Source organism: Erythranthe guttata, chromosome 5, assembly GCF_056151865.1.
Source record: "Erythranthe guttata isolate IM_541 chromosome 5, IM_541, whole genome shotgun sequence".
Taxonomy (NCBI): Eukaryota; Viridiplantae; Streptophyta; class Magnoliopsida; order Lamiales; family Phrymaceae; genus Erythranthe; species Erythranthe guttata.
The window spans coordinates 16,618,139-16,638,572 of record NC_142537.1 but is presented as its reverse complement, the minus strand read 5'-3'; the positions used below and the strand labels follow the sequence as shown (position 1 = coordinate 16,638,572).

Here is a 20,434-nt window from a genome sequence, read left to right as displayed (position 1 = left end):
GAACGGATCGGAATTGGCAGAAATCGATTTTTTTTTTTTTGTTTTTGTTTTTTATCCACTTACAAACATACATAATTAAACTGACATTATAAATGTAGGTTTTGATTTGATTTTTTTTTGGAATTACTTTTTGGAACTAAAATCGAATCGGAATCTTATATGTATTCCAATTCTGACCAAAAAATATTCTGAAAACTGAAAATCAAATATTTTTGAAATATGGACCGGAATGAAAAACTGTCTTAAAATTGGAAATTTTGATCGAAATTGGTGGAATTAGAAAAAAAATCTTCCATACCCGTACCTAATAGATACATTTGTAGATTAGACTCTTTAAATATTATCTGTTGATAAAAAAATTTAAAATTAATTATATTTGTAAAATACCATTAAAATCTTATTAATGAACATCACACAAAGAATTTTAGTAAACTTAAACACTTTATTTATAAATTCAAAACCTAATATCTATCTCATCTTATTTTTTTCAAACCCTTTTTTGTATAAATCTACAAATTTATTTATTTTAAAAGTAAATAAATATATATGTTCGATTTCAAGTATATATATATATGTTAACTATGTTAGAGCTGTCTGGACAAACGTTAATTAGGAAATATCTTATTTTTTTTTCCAAACTACGGCCATGCCTTATATTTATGGTCAAATTACAAAAATCTCCTTCTACTTGGATAATTACAGCCACTCTCTCAACTGTGTGTTATCTTACGAAAAATCCCCTCAAGAGGTAAATTTAGGGATGATAATTTGATTAAATCGAACCGAAATTTCGGTACGCCAACATTTCATATCATTTACCGAGCTAAATATATGATTTGTTTTGGTAAATAACCAAATTACATAAATTTTATGTAAAAATATTTAAAAGGAGGGGTGGTTGTAATTACCCAAACAAGAGGGGTTGTTTTGTAATTTGTCCATAAATGAGGGGTGGCATCGTTAATTAGGAAATATTTGTACATATTATTTACTATTATTTTATCATCTATCCTTTTCCGATTCAAAAACCCTAACCTGTATCCGCAACGATTTCCCCCAATTTTATATCCAATTCCAAACCCTAATCTCAGTTCAACCTGAATTCTTCTCTATATAGATTCGTCTTCTTCTTCACTAGATAGCTGTAATCGTTTCTCACAAAATTCTTCCCTGTAATTCTTTTCAACAGCAGCCATGGCTAACGCGAGGGAAGGTGACCCAAATCTGGGCTACCTCACCAAAAAAGAAACCGAAGTGAAGCTGCCGCGGCCGACGCGCGTGAAGAACAAGACCGCCGCTCCGGTTCAGATCACCGCCGAGCAAATACTCCGGGAGGCTCGTGAACGTCAAGAAGCTGAAATCCGGCCACCCAAGCAGAAAATCACCGACTCCGCCGAGCTAGGAGATTACCGTCTCCGGAAAAGAAAAGAGTACGAGGATTTAATCCGAAGGGTGCGTTGGAACAAAAGCGTGTGGGTGAAGTATGCCAAGTGGGAGGAATCACAGAAGGATTTTGCTCGTTCGAGGTCGGTGTGGGAGCGAGCGTTGGAGGTCGATTATCGAGACCACACATTGTGGTTGAAGTACGCCGATTTCGAGATGAAGAACAAGTTCATTAATCACGCAAGGAACGTGTGGGACCGCGCCACTGAATTGTTGCCGAGGGTGGACCAGCTGTGGTACAAGTACATCCATATGGAGGTCATGTTGGGGAATGCTGCCGGGGCGAGGCAGATTTACGAGCGGTGGATGAAGTGGGTGCCCGATCAAGAAGGATGGCTTTCGTACATAAAGTTTGAGTTGAGGTTTAACGAGATCGAAAGAGCAAGAGCTATATTCGGTCGGTTTGTCGAATGCCACCCGAACGTCACCGCGTGGATTAGGTTTGCCAAATTCGAAATGAAGAACGGAGAGATTGCTCGTGCGAGGCAGGTTTACGAGGATGCTCTGAAGATATTAGGGAATGACGAGGAAGCGGAGAAGCTATTTGTAGCCTTTGCGGAGTTTGAGGAACGATGCAAAGAAACGGAAAGAGCTAGATGTATATACAAGTATGCATTGGACCATATTCCGAAAGGGAGGGCAGAGGAGATTTACAAGAAGTTTGTTGCTTTCGAGAAGCAGTATGGAGATAGGGAAGGAATCGAGGATGCCATAGTTGGGAAGAGAAGGTTTCAATACGAGGATGAAGTGAGGAAGAATCCGTTTAACTACGATGTATGGTTTGATTACATTCGATTAGAAGAGAGCTGTGGCGATAAGCTGAGGATCGAGGATGTTTACGAGCGGGCCATAGCAAACATCCCTCCTGCTCAAGAAAAGCGTTATTGGCAGCGGTACATATACTTATGGTAAGCTTAATGCTTCATATGTTGGTGTTTTTATAGGAATGCTTTGCTTATATTTTTATTTGTTTGTACTTGTTGTTTGCTGACCGGTTGAATCCCTTTTTCATCAGGATTAACTATGTTTTGTACGAGGAGCTTGATGCCCAAGACATCGTCCGCACGAGGGAAATATACGAGTAAGTTAAATTTGATCTGTTCAAGTATATAATTTGTTTCTGCAGCTTTTTTCATAGATTATCATATTTTTGAATTTGAAACAAATTTCTCAATCGGGATTGTATTTAATCTTCATAGGGAACTTCTTTTTGGTAGTAAATAATTTGTTTTGGGATGAGCTGCTTCGTGTTATGAGATAGGATACCGTGATTACATTTTGCGCATTGACTATTAGATTGAGTGTATAGCTGTTTAATATCTGAATGCAATGCTATTATCCTGGTTCATGGTGTCGATGTCTTTACATTGGATGAAAAACGAATGAAGATTAGTTTGACGCATACCCTTTTCGTTGTTATGTTTTAACTTCTCTGTCCAGTGTTTGGTGCAAATTTTCTTTGTTAGATGTCTATACTTCTGTCAGATTCCTAAAATAATTCATAGAACGAGTGGTGGGGATGAGTGGAAATACAATAATGACATGCAGTATAGTCATAATTTTTATATGCCTTTGTTAGCTTCGTTTCATGTTATGTTTTTTTTTTTTTTTTTTTTTCCGCTCTTGGTTGAGTCAATCATGATTCATTTTTTGTATGAACTGATCCTAACTAAGCTTTCCTGATTTATCTCCGGAATCGAACAGCTTGTGCCTGAAGAACATTCCTCATGCGAAGTTCTCTTTCGCCAAAATTTGGCTGATGGCCGCACAATTCGAAATTCGCCAGTTAGATATTGATCGGGCACGGAAAATCTTGGGGTCAGCAATTGGCAAGGCTCCCAAAGACAAGGTACGCAGAATTCGAGTTATCTGAACCCCGCTTTCCTTTTATTTTGATTTTGTTGGTCATCCTTCATTAACTGTATGTTATATTTAAATATGTTTTAACAGATATTTAAAAAGTACATCGAGATAGAGCTTCAACTTGGTAATATAGAACGATGTAGGACACTGTATGAGAAGTACTTGGAGTGGTCGCCCGAAAATTGCTACGCGTGGAGCAAATATGCCGAGTTAGAAAGATCCTTGGCAGAAACCGAACGAGCTAGAGCTCTTTTTGAGCTTGCAATTGACCAACCTGCTTTAGACATGCCAGAGCTGTTGTGGAAGGTACTAGCATCATTGTGTATTGAAAACGTTATCTATCATCAATAAGTGTTTGCATTATTTTGTTGAATTTGATTGAATGTTTATTGATCTTGTATATATATGTGATGGCAGGCTTATATCGACTTTGAAATATCCGAGTCCGAATTTGGAAGAACAAGAGCACTTTACGAGAGGCTTTTGAACCGCACGAAACACTTGAAGGTGTGGATAAGTTACGCCAAGTTTGAGGCGTCTGCTACGAAAGAGGGCATTCAAGAATCAGACATGTCTGAAATTGATTCTGAGCAGAAACGAAAGTGCCTCGAGCGTGCCAGAGGTGAGTAGATAAAATCCACGATACATCATTTACTATTTGCACGGTGTCCTAAAAATCATTTTCCCGATTATAAAATATTCATTATAGTGAGAACTAGAAACTCAATTGTTTGTCCTCTGTTTTTACAGCTGTGTATGAAAGAGCCCTTAGCCACTTGAGAACAACTGCACCCGAACTGAAAGAGGAACGAGCAATGCTTTTGGAAGAGTGGTTGAATATGGAAAGCAGCTTCGGTCAACTCGGTGATGTTGACTTGGTCCGTGTTAAGCTGCCAAAGAAACTCAAAAAGAGAAGGCACATCGAGACTGAAGATGGTCCCTCTGGGTACGCATTCAACTTCCTTCTTTTTTTTTTCTCATTTAAAATCTATTATTTCAATACACGCCTTAAATGTCACATATTTTTAAAAACCGGGGTTTAATTTTTTTTTTTTTTAATTTATTAATTGTAGGTACGAGGAATATATCGACTATCTTTTCCCAGAAGAGACGCAGACGACAAATCTGAAAATTTTGGAAGCAGCGTTAAAGTGGAAGAAGCAGAAGCAATCCTCCGATTGATTAATGGGTTTTTCGCATTCGGTTTATTTTGAGCTTTTCTTGATCTTTATGTATATGTACCTATCTGATGTGTGTAAGCAAGCAAGTTTTGGTGTTGCATTTTTTGAAGCTGAGACTACCCTTTTGTTTTCTATTTATTTGTTTTCTCATTTTCTTTTAATGTAGCAAAACCGGAGAGAGGGCACAATTTTAATTTCTACTTTTAAGATTTAAGTGTACTTTTGAAGTAGCAAACCCAAATTCTTACATGTTCTAAAAATAAAATGTCAATTTTATTTTTTTCTGACTTACTACGAAACATATAAATTATTGAGAATAATTTGCTTAATTGTTACTACTGAGAAATAAAAAAAAAAAATTTAAAGATTCATTAATAATGATAGTGTATGGTTACAAAAATCTAAGTTCTCATTTTTAAACTATTTGGTTGCGTTTCTAATCGATGATTCTTCATGTTTGAGCCCTTTTCGGGTTGTGTTTTTTTTCCCGTACACATCTAATGCATCTTGTTGTTAGCTTCTCTCTTGGTTGAATTTTGTCACTGAATTAGTCGTTGGATATATAGGTCTTTGTTACTAATTGTTTCGTCTAAAATTTCAATTATCATGACATGGTTTGGCAAACGAGGTTATTATCCAAATTTCATGCTTCAAGGGTTGATTAAACCAATAACTCTATCCGACAAATGCAACCAACAAATCATTTGGAGTGAAGAAGGTGAAATATACGAGCGTAGACTGTATGAAGCTGACTCAAGTTAGAATTTTGTATCATAAACTTAAATTGATCGGAGGGTATTTTGGTCGGGAAGTAGTTTTCTATTAGAGTTTATTACTTTATTATAAATACCACCCACGTGAAATCTCTATTCAGAGTTTTTTCTTTTAACATGGGGTATTTGTCAGTTTCATATTACACAAGGGAGGTATTTGCAATTAGCTAATTTCTATTCATATATTCATCTACATTGTATACTTAATTAGGGTAGTTTAGTCATTTACTTTAAGTCCAACATGCTTATCTAATCACGATCCCACGAATTTCGAGTATGATTTTTTTATATTATTATCTTGTTTTTTACGTCTTATTAATAATGTGCTTATAATAGAAAGGGTAAATTACAACCACCCATGAGGTATGATTAATTTACAAAAAAAACCCCTCTTGTTTGGATAATTACATCTACCCCTCAACTATTATTTTTCTTACATCTTCACCCTTATGGTGCCAAATTCAACATAATCATCTAGATTTCGTGGAATGTGCTCTAGTTTGTACTCGTTTTGTGTAAAAATACAGTTTTTGATGCATCACAATATGATATATGCAAGCCAAAAAACACACATCATGATCATCTTGCTTCAAAATACAGTTTAGGTTTTTCGTTAAACTAACGGCTTGTATAGCGGAAAATGTAACTGAGGGGGTAAAGGATACATAATAATAGTATAAGGGAGGTAAGTGAAATTAACCCTGAATAAAATGTAAATGTAAAGATATTATACTCTCTTCAATGTTCTTATCAGGTGCTCTCTCTAATCAACTTTTTTTTTTTTTTTTTTTTTTTTTTTTTCTGAAAATTATGAACTAAAAAACCCTTTCACGTTTTAATAGGTATTGACAAATATGACGTATTGAAAGTGAAAGTTTTATCAAATCTTATATTATTTAGTAAACTCCTCATTACTTCTTTTAATTGAGAGAGACCCAAAATATTTCTCTCCACATGAGAAAAGTTCCATTTTCAGCTATTATCTTTCCCAGTTTTATCCCGCCCGCCATGTCATCATCGCGTCACGAGCTGGTCATCAACGACTTTTTTTTTTCATTTTTTTTTTCTGTATCAGTTTTATTAATCGACTATGAAGCATAATAGCTTATGGTAAATCGACTATGAAGCATAGTCGATTAAGGAAATTCTTTAATTTAAAAAAAAAATCAATTTTTTTTCTATATCATATATATTAATCGACTATGATGAACCATAGTCGATTAAGAGTCTGCTACTAAAAATAACAAATCAAAACTGAAAACAAATGCAAAAAATCAACTATATTTAAAAAAAAAACAAAAAATATAAGAACATTATTTTTCGGTAAAAAAATGACGTATATGACAGTGGAAATGGCAAAATTCACTTTCACAATATTGGATTCCATAAAATGGGAAGGTCAAAATCTATGGATTTAATAAGGGAATGGCAGAAACCACTCTGCGCGCGAAAACCACTCTGTACGTGAAAACCACTCTGTGCACGAAAACTACTATGTGGACAAAAACCACTCTGCGTACATAAGCCACTCTTACATTTGTTTAAGCATCAACACAACATCCACAGTGCACCAGACACACACAAATCTTTTATATATATATATATATATATATATATATATATCAACAAAACGTGTACATACACATACAAATTACTGTCCAACGTAAATCAATACAAAACCTCACATATAACTCATCTTAAATTCTCATGTGAGCTGAAAACCACCATGTGAATCTGCACTGTCGCGCGCCATTTATCCAAATGACACAAACAAATTATTATTTATGTGAGTTATAATTTCGATTCCACATAAATGGAAATGTGCAATCAATAAGCGTTAATGGTGAAATTAATTGAGAAAGTGTTCATTAAAATATTTATGTAGAAGATATTATGTATCTTCTTTAATAACAGATATAAAAAAAACGCGTGTATTAATTAGTTAGGGGCATAATAGTGATAATTAAGGGTTTTTAATTAATTATAAGCTCTTTTGGATTTATCATAAAAATGAAAAATAAATTTGGGCCTAATGTAACGAGCCATTGTGAAATGAGGGGGTTTCGTCAAATTATCCCTTTTTTATATTATTATCTTGTTTTTTATGTCTTATTAATAATGTGCTTATAATAAAAATAATATAAAAACCAAATATAAACTAAAATGAGAATTTTTTAGAGTTGTAAGATGATTGATGAGTTTGTGCTGAAAGCAAATTTTAGATGTAAATGAAGAGGTGGGTTGTTAAGTGTATATTTATACACTTAATTGTACCTTTTAATTGGAGCTTTTGATGTGTTTTTACGATAATTGGTGCTTAATATGGTTTTTATTTGTATTTTAGGTGCAAATTGAAGAATTGGCAACTTTTGGGGTGAAAACTGCAAATTCAGAGAAAAAGTGGGCCAAAAGTGAAATAATCAGAATTCTGAAGAACAGAAGGCCGCGCGGCCGTGCGGGTTTTAGATCTTAATCTCACACGGCCGTCCGGATGGGCGTAGGGGCGCAGTGAAGGAAGTTTAATTACACAAGGAAACCCGCCCTATTATATTTTTGCACCCTATTTAAAGGCCACAAGCACACAATTAGACCTATCTTGGATCTTTCTACCTTTTATCTTTATTTTTAGTTTTTATCTTTCATCTTTCTACACGCAATCAAGGAGCACAAGAACGAAGACGAAGACTTGACGAATCTTCATCATAGTTCTCCTCTTTTATTGTTATTTATAGTTTTATGATTTTTCGTATTTTTATTATGTTTTTCGTAACGAACATGCGTAGCTAAGTTTTTAATCTAGGATTTTGTTGGAACCCTATGTAGGGATTGCGAACCCTTTTTCTTGAGATTATGCAATTATGATTTTATGATTATTTCTTCTACTTGTTATGATTGTTAGTGCATGAACTTGATCAATTTATGTGCTTTATCTGTGATTATTGGGATTGACTCGACAGAGCTATTTTGATAATTAGACGGTAAGTAGAAGAACCTTCGAGTAGTTTTCACCGGATGAGTGTGTCAATTGCATGTGGTGTCGTAGACATACAGATATCACCTTAGGTAGCCATTTACGAGACTTGTTAGTTAATGCTTTACTCATAATTGGTTTGCATAGACATATAGTGAATCGCTTATGAATAATAGACTCATAATACACGCGACAGCGGGTTATGAGTAAATTAGTGTCTCGGGTTAATAATCATGAATCATATATTTCATAATTGAGGGGTTTTGGGTGAGCAATTCTTGCATAGGGGGAAGATAAAATCCTAGGTCCGTTTTAATTGATATTTTCCCGTGTTATTTTGGCGCCGTTGCCGGGGAATACGGCTAAATTATCTATTTATCATAATATTAAATTTGAGCAATTTTTCTTACTTCAGCCGTTTTATTAATTTTATTTAATTAATTATTTTTTTTTTTATTTTGTTCTAGGTACTTTTTATGCGACAATGGAAGAAGAGAATAATCGTATGGGAGATGAGCAAGGGCGCCTACCGAATGCAGCAGGAAATATCGTCAACGAGCAAGAGCAACGCCAGCTAATTAATCCACCACCTCGTCAACGAGCACTGCATGAGTACGCCGTCCCGACACTCAATGAGGTCCAATCAAGCATCCAGCAGCCCCCCATTGAAGCCAACAATTTCGAGATTCGAGCGGAACTCCTCACGATGCTCCAAAACAATGGTCTATTCAGCGGATTAGCTCATGAAGATCCACATCTTCACTTAGTCAACTTTCTCGAAACGTGTGACTCGCACCAGATGAACGGAGTAACGCCCGAAGCATTGCAACTCCGCCTGTTCAAGCACTCCCTACAAGGAGCAGCCCGAGAATGGTTACAAACTCGCGCACCGCATTCCATCCCGTCTTGGGCCCAGCTAGCGCAACTCTTCATGAACACATACAATTCCCCAAGCAAAACTGAGAGAATCCGGAGAGAAATACAAAACTTCATACAAGAAGCCGGTGAAGCATTATTCGAGACGTGGGAGCGATTCAAACAATTAATTCGGAGATGCCCGAATCACGGTCTTCAAGAGTGGCGGCAACTGCAAATATTTTATGATGGATTGCAAGATAATTCGAGAACGGTGCTCGATTCAGCAGCGGGCGGTATGTACATGAGCTTAACATATGACGAAGCTTACGAGCTTTTGGAGCGGATCGCAAGGAACAAATACATGCGTGCATCGGACCGGTCAAATAGCGGAGCCAATAAGACGGGAGGAATTTTAGAGTTAGACGGAGTCACCGCAATCACCGCCCAGTTAGAAAAGCTATCAAAGCAAGTTGCAGCTTTGCAGACCCAGCAAGTCCATGCAATCCAAGGTCCCGACCGGTGCTTAGCAGAAACGGAGTCTCTAAATTACGTGAATGACACCAACCGACAACAGAGGAACCCGTACTCCAACACTTATAATCCGGGATGGAAAGATCACCCCAACTTTGGATGGGGAGGAAATCAGCAAGGACAAAGGCCAGCGCCCGAATTCCAAAATCCACCTCAAGCTCCGGCCCAAGGAGTTGACCTCGCTGACATCTTAGCGAAATTCATGACGTCGACTCAAGCTTCCATTCGAAATTTGGAAACACAGATGGGTCAGCTTGCAACCCAGCTAAACGCGAGGCCATCGGGAGCATTGCCGTCGAATACGGAAGATCCTCGAAAGAGCAACATCGAGCAGTGCAATGCAGTAACTTTGCGAAATGGGAGGCAATTAGAGGAAGGTCCTAAAAAGTCCGTTGCACCACCGCCTATTGTAGAGGAGCCCAAAGAAAAGACCGAGGTCGGGCCAAGCAACACAAAGATCGCAGTAAGTGAATCTACTCCCAAGGTACCCTTCCCTCAACGTTTTCAAAACTCCAAGCTTGATATGCAATTTCAGTCATTTTTGGATTATCTTAAAAAATTGCATGTTAATATTCCTTTTGTTGAGGCGCTTAAGCATATGCCGAATTGGGTTAAGTTTATAAAGGAACTTGTATCGAAGAAGATGAGGCTTCCGGAGTGTGCAACAATCATAGACCTCAATGAGCAAAGTAGTGCTATCCTTGGAAATAAAATTCCACCGAAGCTTAGAGATCCGGGTAGTTGTACCATTCCATGCACAATAGGTACTAGGTATTTTGGGCGGGCGTTGTGTGATCAAGGGGCGAGTGTAAATTTAATGCCTTTATCAATTTATGAGAAATTGAATTTAGGAGAAATTAAGCCTACTTCCGTGACCTTGCAGCTAGCCGATAGATCTTTTACTCACCCTTTAGGTATAGTGGAGGATGTGTTGGTCAAGGTAGATAAGTTTATACTCCCGGCCGATTTTCTAGTACTAGACATAGAGGAAGATGAAAATATTCCCCTTATCTTAGGACGCCCATTCTTAGCAACCGGTAGGTCAATTATTGATGTAGGAAAGAGAGAGCTAAGAATGAGTGTGGGGGAAGAAACAGTGATCTTCAAGGTGTACCGGGTGGATGAAAAGCCTATTACGGCTAATGGATGTTATCTTCTTGATGAGGTAAGTGATTCTAAACTGTTTTCTGTTAAATTACATGATTTAAATTTTGTTGTGGATACTAATGTGCATGTAGGAGAACAAAAGAAAAGGGTTGAGTTGGTTACAACACCTACTCAAAACACCGTGATAAAAGACGATGTTGGCAAGCCTCATGACATCAAGAAGAATAAATTCAAGGGCATTCCTAAGCGAACCAGTCGAAAGAAGAATCGGATCAACCCATTTATTCAAGACTTTCTCCAAAAGGAAGTAAGAAAATGGGTTCAAAAGCTAAGGAATTGAAGAGCAAAAACAAAGTCTGGCTGAAGACTGTAAACTTAGCGCTTCTCGGGAGGCAACCCGAGCTTTCGTTTTTTGTATTTTATGTCATTTTAATTTTTTAGTTTGGCTGTTATTTTATTTTATTTTTCAAAAAAAAAAAAAAAAAAAAAAAAGTTTTAGGGGCACTAATAGGAAGTTTTTATTTTGCAGGGACCTAATTGCAATTATTCACACGGCCGTGCAAGAAAAGGGCAGGAATTTCACACGGCCGTGTGAGATTTCGGGGAAGCTACTGCCCAAAATAGGAAAAGGGCACGGCCGTGCGGATTTTACACCTAAATCTCGCACGGCCGTGCGAAATTTGAAGAGGCTACTGCCCAAAATTGGAAAAGGGCAAGGCCGTGCGGATTTTACACCTAAATTTCGCACGGCCGTGCGAAATTTGGAGGCTACTGCCTAATTCGGAGAAAGGGCACGGCCGTGCGGATTTTTCACCTAAATCTCGCACGGCCGTGCGAAAAAAAAAAAAAAAAAAAAAAAAATCATAATTTCAAATCCCCTCTCTCCCCCACTTCGAACCCTAGCCTTCCTCTTTCAAAAATTTCACTTTTCTTTGACAAATTTCACCAGAAATTCACCAACTACACACACATACTACTTAATCTTGGTGGTTTCTTGTTGATTTGCGCAGGGAGGCTTCAAGAAAGGTGCAAATTTCTCCACAAACCCATTCCATCAATAACGCCCACAAGGTGTTCGACGAATTGCCCAAATCAAGTTTGGGGGAAATTTTGCACATCAATTCACTCCTAATCCCTTCCACACGCATTCTCAAGTCATGGGGAAACGAGGACGTGATGGGGAGGGCACCTCACAAGGCGAAATCACTTCTGAAGGCAAGGGGAAGGGCAAGAAAAACGCCGTTTAAACAGGTGTTTTCTATCCTTAAACTTTGGGCGAATCACATTGAGGGCAATGTGAATTTTAAGTTTGGGGGTGGTTATATTTGTGTTTTGCTTGTTTGGTAGTTTGCTTGCGTTATTTTTTTTGTTTTAGTTATCGTTTTATTATTCGAAAAAAAAAAAAAAAAAAAAAAAAAAAAAAAAAAAAATTGGTTCGACGCATCGATGAATTATGATGATGGGAGATGGCCAATGTTTGATGATGAAATTGCTTGCTTTATGTGATAAGGAGTTGGTATTTGTTTAGCTTTCGATTCAACTGAACGTAGAAGTGAATTATTGCTAGGAATCACGCTTTATGCATTACTTTGGTTGAATGTTTTGTATTTTAAATTTGGAATTTATTTGTGCTAAATCATGCTTTGTTCGGTTTTAAATCTCACCTTAGGACATTTATGAAACGAAGTGTTGGGTAGTAAGTGATTTGGGATATGATTTGGGCATTCTTTGAACCGTTTGAGCCTTTCAAGCCTACCTTTAAATTTTTATCCTTAGAACCTTGATTTGAGCCTCGGAGAAAAAAAGTGTTCTTTCTTTTAGCCAATATGTAGAAGGTGGAAAAGTGGAGATTTTTGAATAATTATCCCTTGGAGTTCGGTCGAAATGTTTTATTAGATCTTTCTTCTTCTTCGAAAAAAAAAAGAAAAAAAAAATAGATATATATATACGTGCATCTTTATATATATATATATATATATATCTAAATTCGATTCGAAAAAAAAAAAAAAAAAAAAAAAAAAAAAAAAAAAAAAAAGAGAGAGAAAAGAAAAAGAAGAAGAAGAATAGATTATAAGGGAGAAATAAGGACTAGTGGTTGAATTGTGTTGAAAACTCGATCCATTGCCTCAAGGCAAAAGTGTTGACGTGTGAATTTTGGAGAGTCGAGTTTATTAAAGTCCCTAGAGGTGAATTTATTGTTTCAAACGCCTAGCTTTCAAATTTTGGCGTAATCACCTCAATTCAAGAAAATTAGCCACACATTCCCATATTACCTACCTCGGACCAAAGAGCCTAACAATTGAAAGCCACAAAGTCCCAATGATCCCAATAGCTTATTGTTCAATATTAGTTGAGTAAAATAATTTGGTGAGTATTTGGAGTCAAATATATGCATGTAAGTATAAATTTTCTCTATTTTTAACTTGCAAATATTGGATACTTGAAGCAATTGTATGATTTGTGGTTTTTGGTAATAGTGAGTGACTAAGTGCCGTTGAATGTTAAGCTTGCGAATGCCTAGGAATTATCACCATAATTGCAAGTTCTGAAAACACGAAGTTGACCAATCGATCCATGTAATGAGATGTATAGTCGTGTTTTGTGTTCTTAATTTGATTTTACTTGAGGACAAGCAAAAGTTCAAGTTTGGGGGTGTGTTAAGTGTATATTTATACACTTAATTGTACCTTTTAATTGGAGCTTTTGATGTGTTTTTACGATAATTGGTGCTTAATATGGTTTTTATTTGTATTTTAGGTGCAAATTGAAGAATTGGCAACTTTTGGGGTGAAAACTGCAAATTCAGAGAAAAAGTGGGCCAAAAGTGAAATAATCAGAATTCTGAAGAACAGAAGGCCGCGCGGCCGTGCGGGTTTTAGATCTTAATCTCACACGGCCGTCCGGATGGGCGTAGGGGCGCAGTGAAGGAAGTTTAATTACACAAGGAAACCCGCCCTATTATATTTTTGCACCCTATTTAAAGGCCACAAGCACACAATTAGACCTATCTTGGATCTTTCTACCTTTTATCTTTATTTTTAGTTTTTATCTTTCATCTTTCTACACGCAATCAAGGAGCACAAGAACGAAGACGAAGACTTGACGAATCTTCATCATAGTTCTCCTCTTTTATTGTTATTTATAGTTTTATGATTTTTCGTATTTTTATTATGTTTTTCGTAACGAACATGCGTAGCTAAGTTTTTAATCTAGGATTTTGTTGGAACCCTATGTAGGGATTGCGAACCCTTTTTCTTGAGATTATGCAATTATGATTTTATGATTATTTCTTCTACTTGTTATGATTGTTAGTGCATGAACTTGATCAATTTATGTGCTTTATCTGTGATTATTGGGATTGACTCGACAGAGCTATTTTGATAATTAGACGGTAAGTAGAAGAACCTTCGAGTAGTTTTCACCGGATGAGTGTGTCAATTGCATGTGGTGTCGTAGACATACAGATATCACCTTAGGTAGCCATTTACGAGACTTGTTAGTTAATGCTTTACTCATAATTGGTTTGCATAGACATATAGTGAATCGCTTATGAATAATAGACTCATAATACACGCGACAGCGGGTTATGAGTAAATTAGTGTCTCGGGTTAATAATCATGAATCATATATTTCATAATTGAGGGGTTTTGGGTGAGCAATTCTTGCATAGGGGGAAGATAAAATCCTAGGTCCGTTTTAATTGATATTTTCCCGTGTTATTTGCTTTCTTAATTAGTTTAGTTGTTTAATTAATTTAATTTGACAAACTTGCGTAGGCTGGATAAAAATCATAATTGTTAGAATTTGGTACTTAGGATTAGGTAATTTGCGTATTCCCTGTGGGATCGACATCCGACTCTCACGAGTCCACTTTATTACTTGTTTGCGATACGTGCACTTGCGTGTTGGTATTTAGCACCCAATATGGGTGGATACACATTTTTTAACAAAATTAAGAGAAGGGCATAACTGGAAGTAATAAATCAGTTTTTTAGGTTTTTCGTTAAACTAACGATTTATATAACGGAAAATATAATTGAATGATACATAATAATATTATAGGGGAGGTAAGTGAAATTAATCCCAATAAAACGTAAATGTAAAGATAAATCGATAGTTAATTACGTCAATGTGCGAATGTTGAATCTAGTTGTTCTTATCAGGTGCTCTCTAATAACTGTTTTTTTTTTTTTTTTTGAAAATTATGAACTAAAAAAACCCCTTTCACGTTTTAATAGGTACTTTGACAAAGATGACATATTGAAAGTGAGAGTTTTATTAAATCGTATATTATTTAATCCAAAAAAAGTTGCTGACATTTAGTGACATCACTTGGCGTCACATCATAGTACTTTGAGTAAGAAATAGTTTGCATTTGAGGAAATGAAATGGAATGCTAAATTTGGTGGAGATGAAGTAAATGCTTTTATTCCATAAATAGCTAATATTTTAATCTTAGTATAGGAGAGAAAAATTGGGATTTTTTAGGGTTTGCCAGAAATTCTTTTTGTTTTTTCGTCATTTTCAATAAGATATTTAATGATAAAAAACTTTAATTCAATTTATTTTCAATGAAGATATTTAATGATAAAAAACTTTAATTCAATTTAGAGATTTAAATTATTTAGCCTAATATCAAGTAAGTACATTATTTATGGGTCTTTAATATCTGTTTCTACTTCGTCTACTTGTTTTAGTTCGTAGGGACTATTCCTGTCTTTTAGCACATAAACCTAAACCGAAAGTGTTGTCGGTCACTTTTGTCTTTAATATCTGTTGTTTTCGTTTACTTGTTTTAGTTCGTAGGGACAATTCTTTCTTTATGCACTTAAACCGAAACTGAAAGTGTTGTCGGTCTCCGTCGTCTTTGACCGTGTCTTTGTTAGTCGGGTCCGATTTTCGATCTGATCGGACTTGTGAGTTTTCAGCGTGTTAACTTGCTCCATTAATCCCTTCACTTGATCATATCTTTCTTTAGTTATTTCTTCCTATTCACCTTTCTCCAGGTGCAAAATTTTGTTCTTTTCGATAAAATCCGAAATCTTTGATAAAAAGTCGTCCTTGTTTTCCTCTTGTTCCGAAATGCGTGATTCCAACGTCGATATTTTCTCATGCATTTGCGTGGTTTCGTTGCACTTAAACACGATTTGCTCTTCCAAAGCTCGGCTATTGTTTCGACTTCAATCTTCAAACGCTTCTAAATCCCTCATTCGATCCAACTTTTTTCTCACGTTTTCTCTCTCTTCTTCTTTTTCCTCCATGGTAAAATCCTCGAGAATTTCGTTGAATTCTTGAGACTTCGAACCGAAAGTGGAGGCTTCCTTTACTTCACTAGAAGAAGTGAGTTTGTCCTTGAGGATAGTAGTGTCTTCTACATCGGATGTTTCGGACTCCTGGTTATTATAGATTTGATCGGGGGTATTTTCGTCATTTTTAACAATCCTTTCCACCGGAGAATAATACGCTTCGGAATCCGGTGGGGAAGAAGACGAAGAAGAAGAAGAAGAAGAAGAAGAAGCAGCACTGTCTTCAAAACGGACATTGTTCTTCACCTCGCCTCGTAAATCTTCGTACATGGAGTAGAGCGACTCGTAGTGGTGGTGAAAATCTTCGACGGGGTGAATTAGTTCCGATTTTTTCTTCATGTTCGCGTCTTTATTGTTGTTTATGTTTTTGGCTAGCTTCAAAGTCCTTTTCACTTTGCTCTCAATTTATGCATGCAACATTGCTATTGGTTAAACGGAACACGAAAATGCAGTACTAAATACGACATTTATATTATAATTTTGGATTTTTTTTTTTTTTTCATTTAACGTTGCATCTCTTGTTCTGTTTCACCGATACACGATACAAATTACTAGATTAAACCGTATCCGACATGGAAAATTCTCAATGTCTTCATATATTAATAATTAAAAGATGTATTTTGGGGATAGGAAATCAGTGAGTACTTACATTGCTAAATGGAGGCGAGTTTTTCGTTGTACTCGTGAACCACACGATCGTTCTCCTCCTTCGCGTTAGCCAACTCTACTCGAAATTCATCCATTCCATTGTCTGTACTTTCGAAGGAGCATGCATCAACAAATGGTTTTTAGTTGGAACTTCCTTCTGGATCATCAATATACCACGTCGAGCATTTTTAATAGGTCAGAACTTTTATCCTTCAATTGCCTACAGACCCTCCCAGTCTTTCCACCAACCTTCAAAATTTCACGGTTATGAACACAGGTTGACGTTATCCATTGTCAGCTCCCTTGTGTCAGCAGACGATGACCCCGGGCTAAGCCACGACCTCGGCTATGGGACATGCTCCTGCCTGAATCCTCATCAACCCCTTGCATAGGAGGATGAATCTCATCCTCTGTAGCTACATGACCTCAGTACGGGCCCGAGTCCTGCCCCTCCCCATGCCCGGAGCCCTTGCACAGGTGAAATTAAAGCATAACATTTTGATTATACTAGTCATAGATTATATCTCATTTTCTTTAATGGAATAATAAAATCTTTTTTGGCCAAAAAAAAAAAATGAGATATAATCTATTTTTGTTATAATAAACATCATTTATATTTTTAAATAATTATCTTATGATAAAATACTCAATAATATTAATAAGTTATTGTCAACAATTGAGGTTAATCGATTTAAATTAATTGAAATGAGTTATAATCTATTTTTATAAATAAACATATTATTTTATTTTTCATTCGATTTTTTCACACTATCGATTTTAATAACATAAGTGAATTTGTAATAAGTCAACGCATTTGTATATATATTGAATTGATTCAATACTTTATATTTTTCAGTAGTGGAGATTATATTGATATAGATTATATTGATATATTAATTAATAATAGATGTTTTGAAGTATGAACTGTGATTATATATATATTTTTTCTTATATTGCGATATATTAATTAATAATAGATGTTTTGAAGTATGAACCGTGATTATATATATTTTTTCTTATATTGCGATATATTAATTAATAATAGATGTTTTGAAGTATGAACCGTGATTATATATATTTGTTACCGTCCCCCTGTTTTTTCATTATTCATTAGGCTTTTAACGCTGTCCCCCTGTTTTTTCATTTTTTCAGTAGTGGAGATTATATTGATATAGATTATATTGATATATTAATTAATAATAGATTATATTGATATAGATTTTTCATTTTTTCAGTAGTGGAGATTATATTGATATAGATTATATTGATATATTAATTAATAATAGATGTTTTGAAGTATGAACTGTGATTATATATATATTTTTTCTTATATTGCGATATATTAATTAATAATAGATGTTTTGAAGTATGAACCGTGATTATATATATTTTTTCTTATATTGCGATATATTAATTAATAATAGATGTTTTGAAGTATGAACCGTGATTATATATATTTGTTACCGTCCCCCTGTTTTTTCATTATTCATTAGGCTTTTAACGCTGTCCCCCTGTTTTTTCATTTTTTCATTAGGCTTTTAACGCTGTCCACCTGTTTTTTCATTATTCATTAGGCTTTTAACTCTGTTGAGATCCTCGAGGAGGAGGAGGATCTCGTGGTGGAGGAGAAGGATCTCGTGGTGGAGGAGAAGGATCTCGTGGAGGAGAAGCTCAAGCTCGAGGAGGAGCTGGCGCTCTACCAGAAATACGCCGAAGAAAATGATGCCATCAATACACAAAATGACAACCTACTGAAAGAGCTTGCTGGCCTTAACAAAAAGCGCCTAACTCTCCAACAGAAACTCAAAAGAGACCTATTGGCGTTGAAGAAACCTGCTGTCGGGGCTGCCCGCCCGCACTCTAACTCTTTGTCACGTGGTTACACAAATGAATTTAAAGAAGTGACGCGTTTGGCTGATAAAAACCTTCGACTAACTAAACGCCCAAAGTCGAACGAATCTCGGGATGCTAGGTTAGAAAATCGGAACCAGAAAAAAATTGTTTAAATTTTAATTTGTCTTTAATATCTGTTCCTACTTCCTCTACTTGTTTTATTTCGTAGTGACTATTCCTGTCTTTATGCTAGGGGTGAGCAAAAAAACCGAAAAACCGAAAAAGCGAACCGAAAAATCGAAAAAACCGAGCCGTTTTAAACCGTACCGAATAGCAAACCGCATGTACGGTTTTTTATTTTTGAAATACCGAATTATTCGGTTCGGTATGGTGGAAAGGTAAATAACCGAACCGAAAAACCGAACCGAACCGAAACTATAAAATGACTTCATTTTATATAATATATCTATTATTTTACACTAATATTTATTTTCTATCTTTCAACTACTTGTCTCATTCTAAGCATTTGTTCATAAATTGAGACATTGTATTTTATTTATTTAGTAATTAAAAATTTACTTGAGTTCATGGTTTTAATAATGTGGTAGATGAAAGTAGGAAAAAAAATGAAGCACAATACATCATCTATAAATTACGTTAAGTCCTATGAAATTAAAGATTTTATATTTTCATTGCATTAGTAAGTTGTGAAAGTAATTGTAATTGTATTCTTTTGTTTGTACAACTTGAATATATTGTTACGCTTGAACCAAAAAATAACCGAAACCGAACCGAAAAAAACCGAAACCGAACCGAAACCGAAAGAAACCGAACCGATAAAAAACCGACATACACGGTTTTTAATTTTACAAAAACCGATATATTCGGTTCGGTTCGGTTTTTGGCTAAAACCGAACCGAACCGACCCGTGCACACCCCTACTTTATGCACGTAAACCTAAACCGAAAGTGTTGTCGGTCACTTTTGTCTTTAATATCTGTTGTTTTTTTCCGTCTTCGTTTACTTGTTTTAGTTCGTAGTGACTATTCCTGTCTTTATGCACGTAAACCTAAACCGAAAGTGTTGTCGGTCACTTTTGTCTTTAATATCTGTTGTTTTTTTCCGTCTTTGTTTACTTGTTTTAGTTCGTAGGGACTATTTATGCACTTAAACCGAAACCGAAAGTGTTGTTTTTTTCCGTCTTTGACCGTGTCTTTGTTAGTCGGGTCGGATTTTCGAACTGATCGGACTTGTGAATTTTCATTAATCCCTTCACTTGATCACATCTTTCTTTAGTTATTTCTTCCAATTCACCTTTCTCCAGGTGAAGACGCTAATGAAACTGTCTGTGAAGGAGGGAGGGGATCTCTATGGTAGGAATTGAAATTAGACGTCGAACGAATCGTAATTAGAACTTTCGCAAAAAATCAACTTTTTTTCCTTTTAATTTGGAAGTGAAATGTTCATTTCAATTCCGTTCCCAAAAAATACGAAAATTTTGGAATTTGGAATGCAAGTTTCGAAATTGGAACTTTTAGGCTCGGAATTGGCAGAAATTGATGTTTTTTTAATCCACTTACAATAATGTAACATACATAATTAAACTGATATTATAAATGTAGGTTTCGATTTTTTATTTTTATTTTTGGAATTACTTTTTAAAACTAAAATCGAATCGGAGTCTTGTATGTATTCCAATTCTGACCCAAAAAAAATCTGAAAATTGGAAATCAAATATTTTTGGAATATGGACTAGAATGAAAAACTGTCTTAAAATTGAAACTTTTGATCAAAATTGGTGGAATCTGAAAAAAAGTTCCTTTGAAATTGGTCCATACCGGTACCTAATAGATAGTTTTGTAGATTAAACTTTTTAAATATTTAATATTATTAATTTATTGATAAAAAATATTTAAATTA

The 20,434-nt window shown here is 35.5% G+C and overlaps 2 protein-coding genes across 2 annotated transcripts; both read left to right on the top strand.

Moving 5' to 3' along the window:
- Positions 1 to 981: 981 nt before the first annotated feature.
- On the top strand, positions 982 to 4,722 carry LOC105955123 (uncharacterized). Its single transcript, XM_012978823.2, has 7 exons — positions 982 to 2,351; positions 2,459 to 2,524; positions 3,148 to 3,292; positions 3,394 to 3,612; positions 3,724 to 3,928; positions 4,057 to 4,252; positions 4,380 to 4,722. The coding sequence occupies exons 1-7, from the start codon at positions 1,195 to 1,197 to the stop codon at positions 4,486 to 4,488; spliced, it is 2,097 nt and encodes a 698-aa protein (XP_012834277.2). The 5' UTR covers positions 982 to 1,194; the 3' UTR covers positions 4,489 to 4,722.
- Positions 4,723 to 9,286: 4,564 nt separating this feature from the next.
- LOC148770779 (uncharacterized) lies at positions 9,287 to 11,067 on the top strand. Its single transcript, XM_088818049.1, has one exon. It carries the CDS (start codon positions 9,385 to 9,387, stop codon positions 11,065 to 11,067), a length of 1,683 nt encoding a protein of 560 aa, XP_088674175.1. The 5' UTR covers positions 9,287 to 9,384.
- The last annotated feature ends 9,367 nt before the right edge of the window (positions 11,068 to 20,434 follow it).

Coding starts and splice junctions, on each gene's coding strand:
- LOC105955123 (XM_012978823.2), top strand. CDS start 1,195: ATGGCTAACGCGAGGGAAGGTGACCCAAATCTGGGCTACCTCACCAAA. Junction 2,525..3,147: donor CGCACGAGGGAAATATACGA/GTAAGTTAAATT, acceptor GGAATCGAACAG/CTTGTGCCTGAAGAACATTC. Junction 3,293..3,393: donor GCAAGGCTCCCAAAGACAAG/GTACGCAGAATT, acceptor ATGTTTTAACAG/ATATTTAAAAAGTACATCGA.
- LOC148770779 (XM_088818049.1), top strand. CDS start 9,385: ATGTACATGAGCTTAACATATGACGAAGCTTACGAGCTTTTGGAGCGG.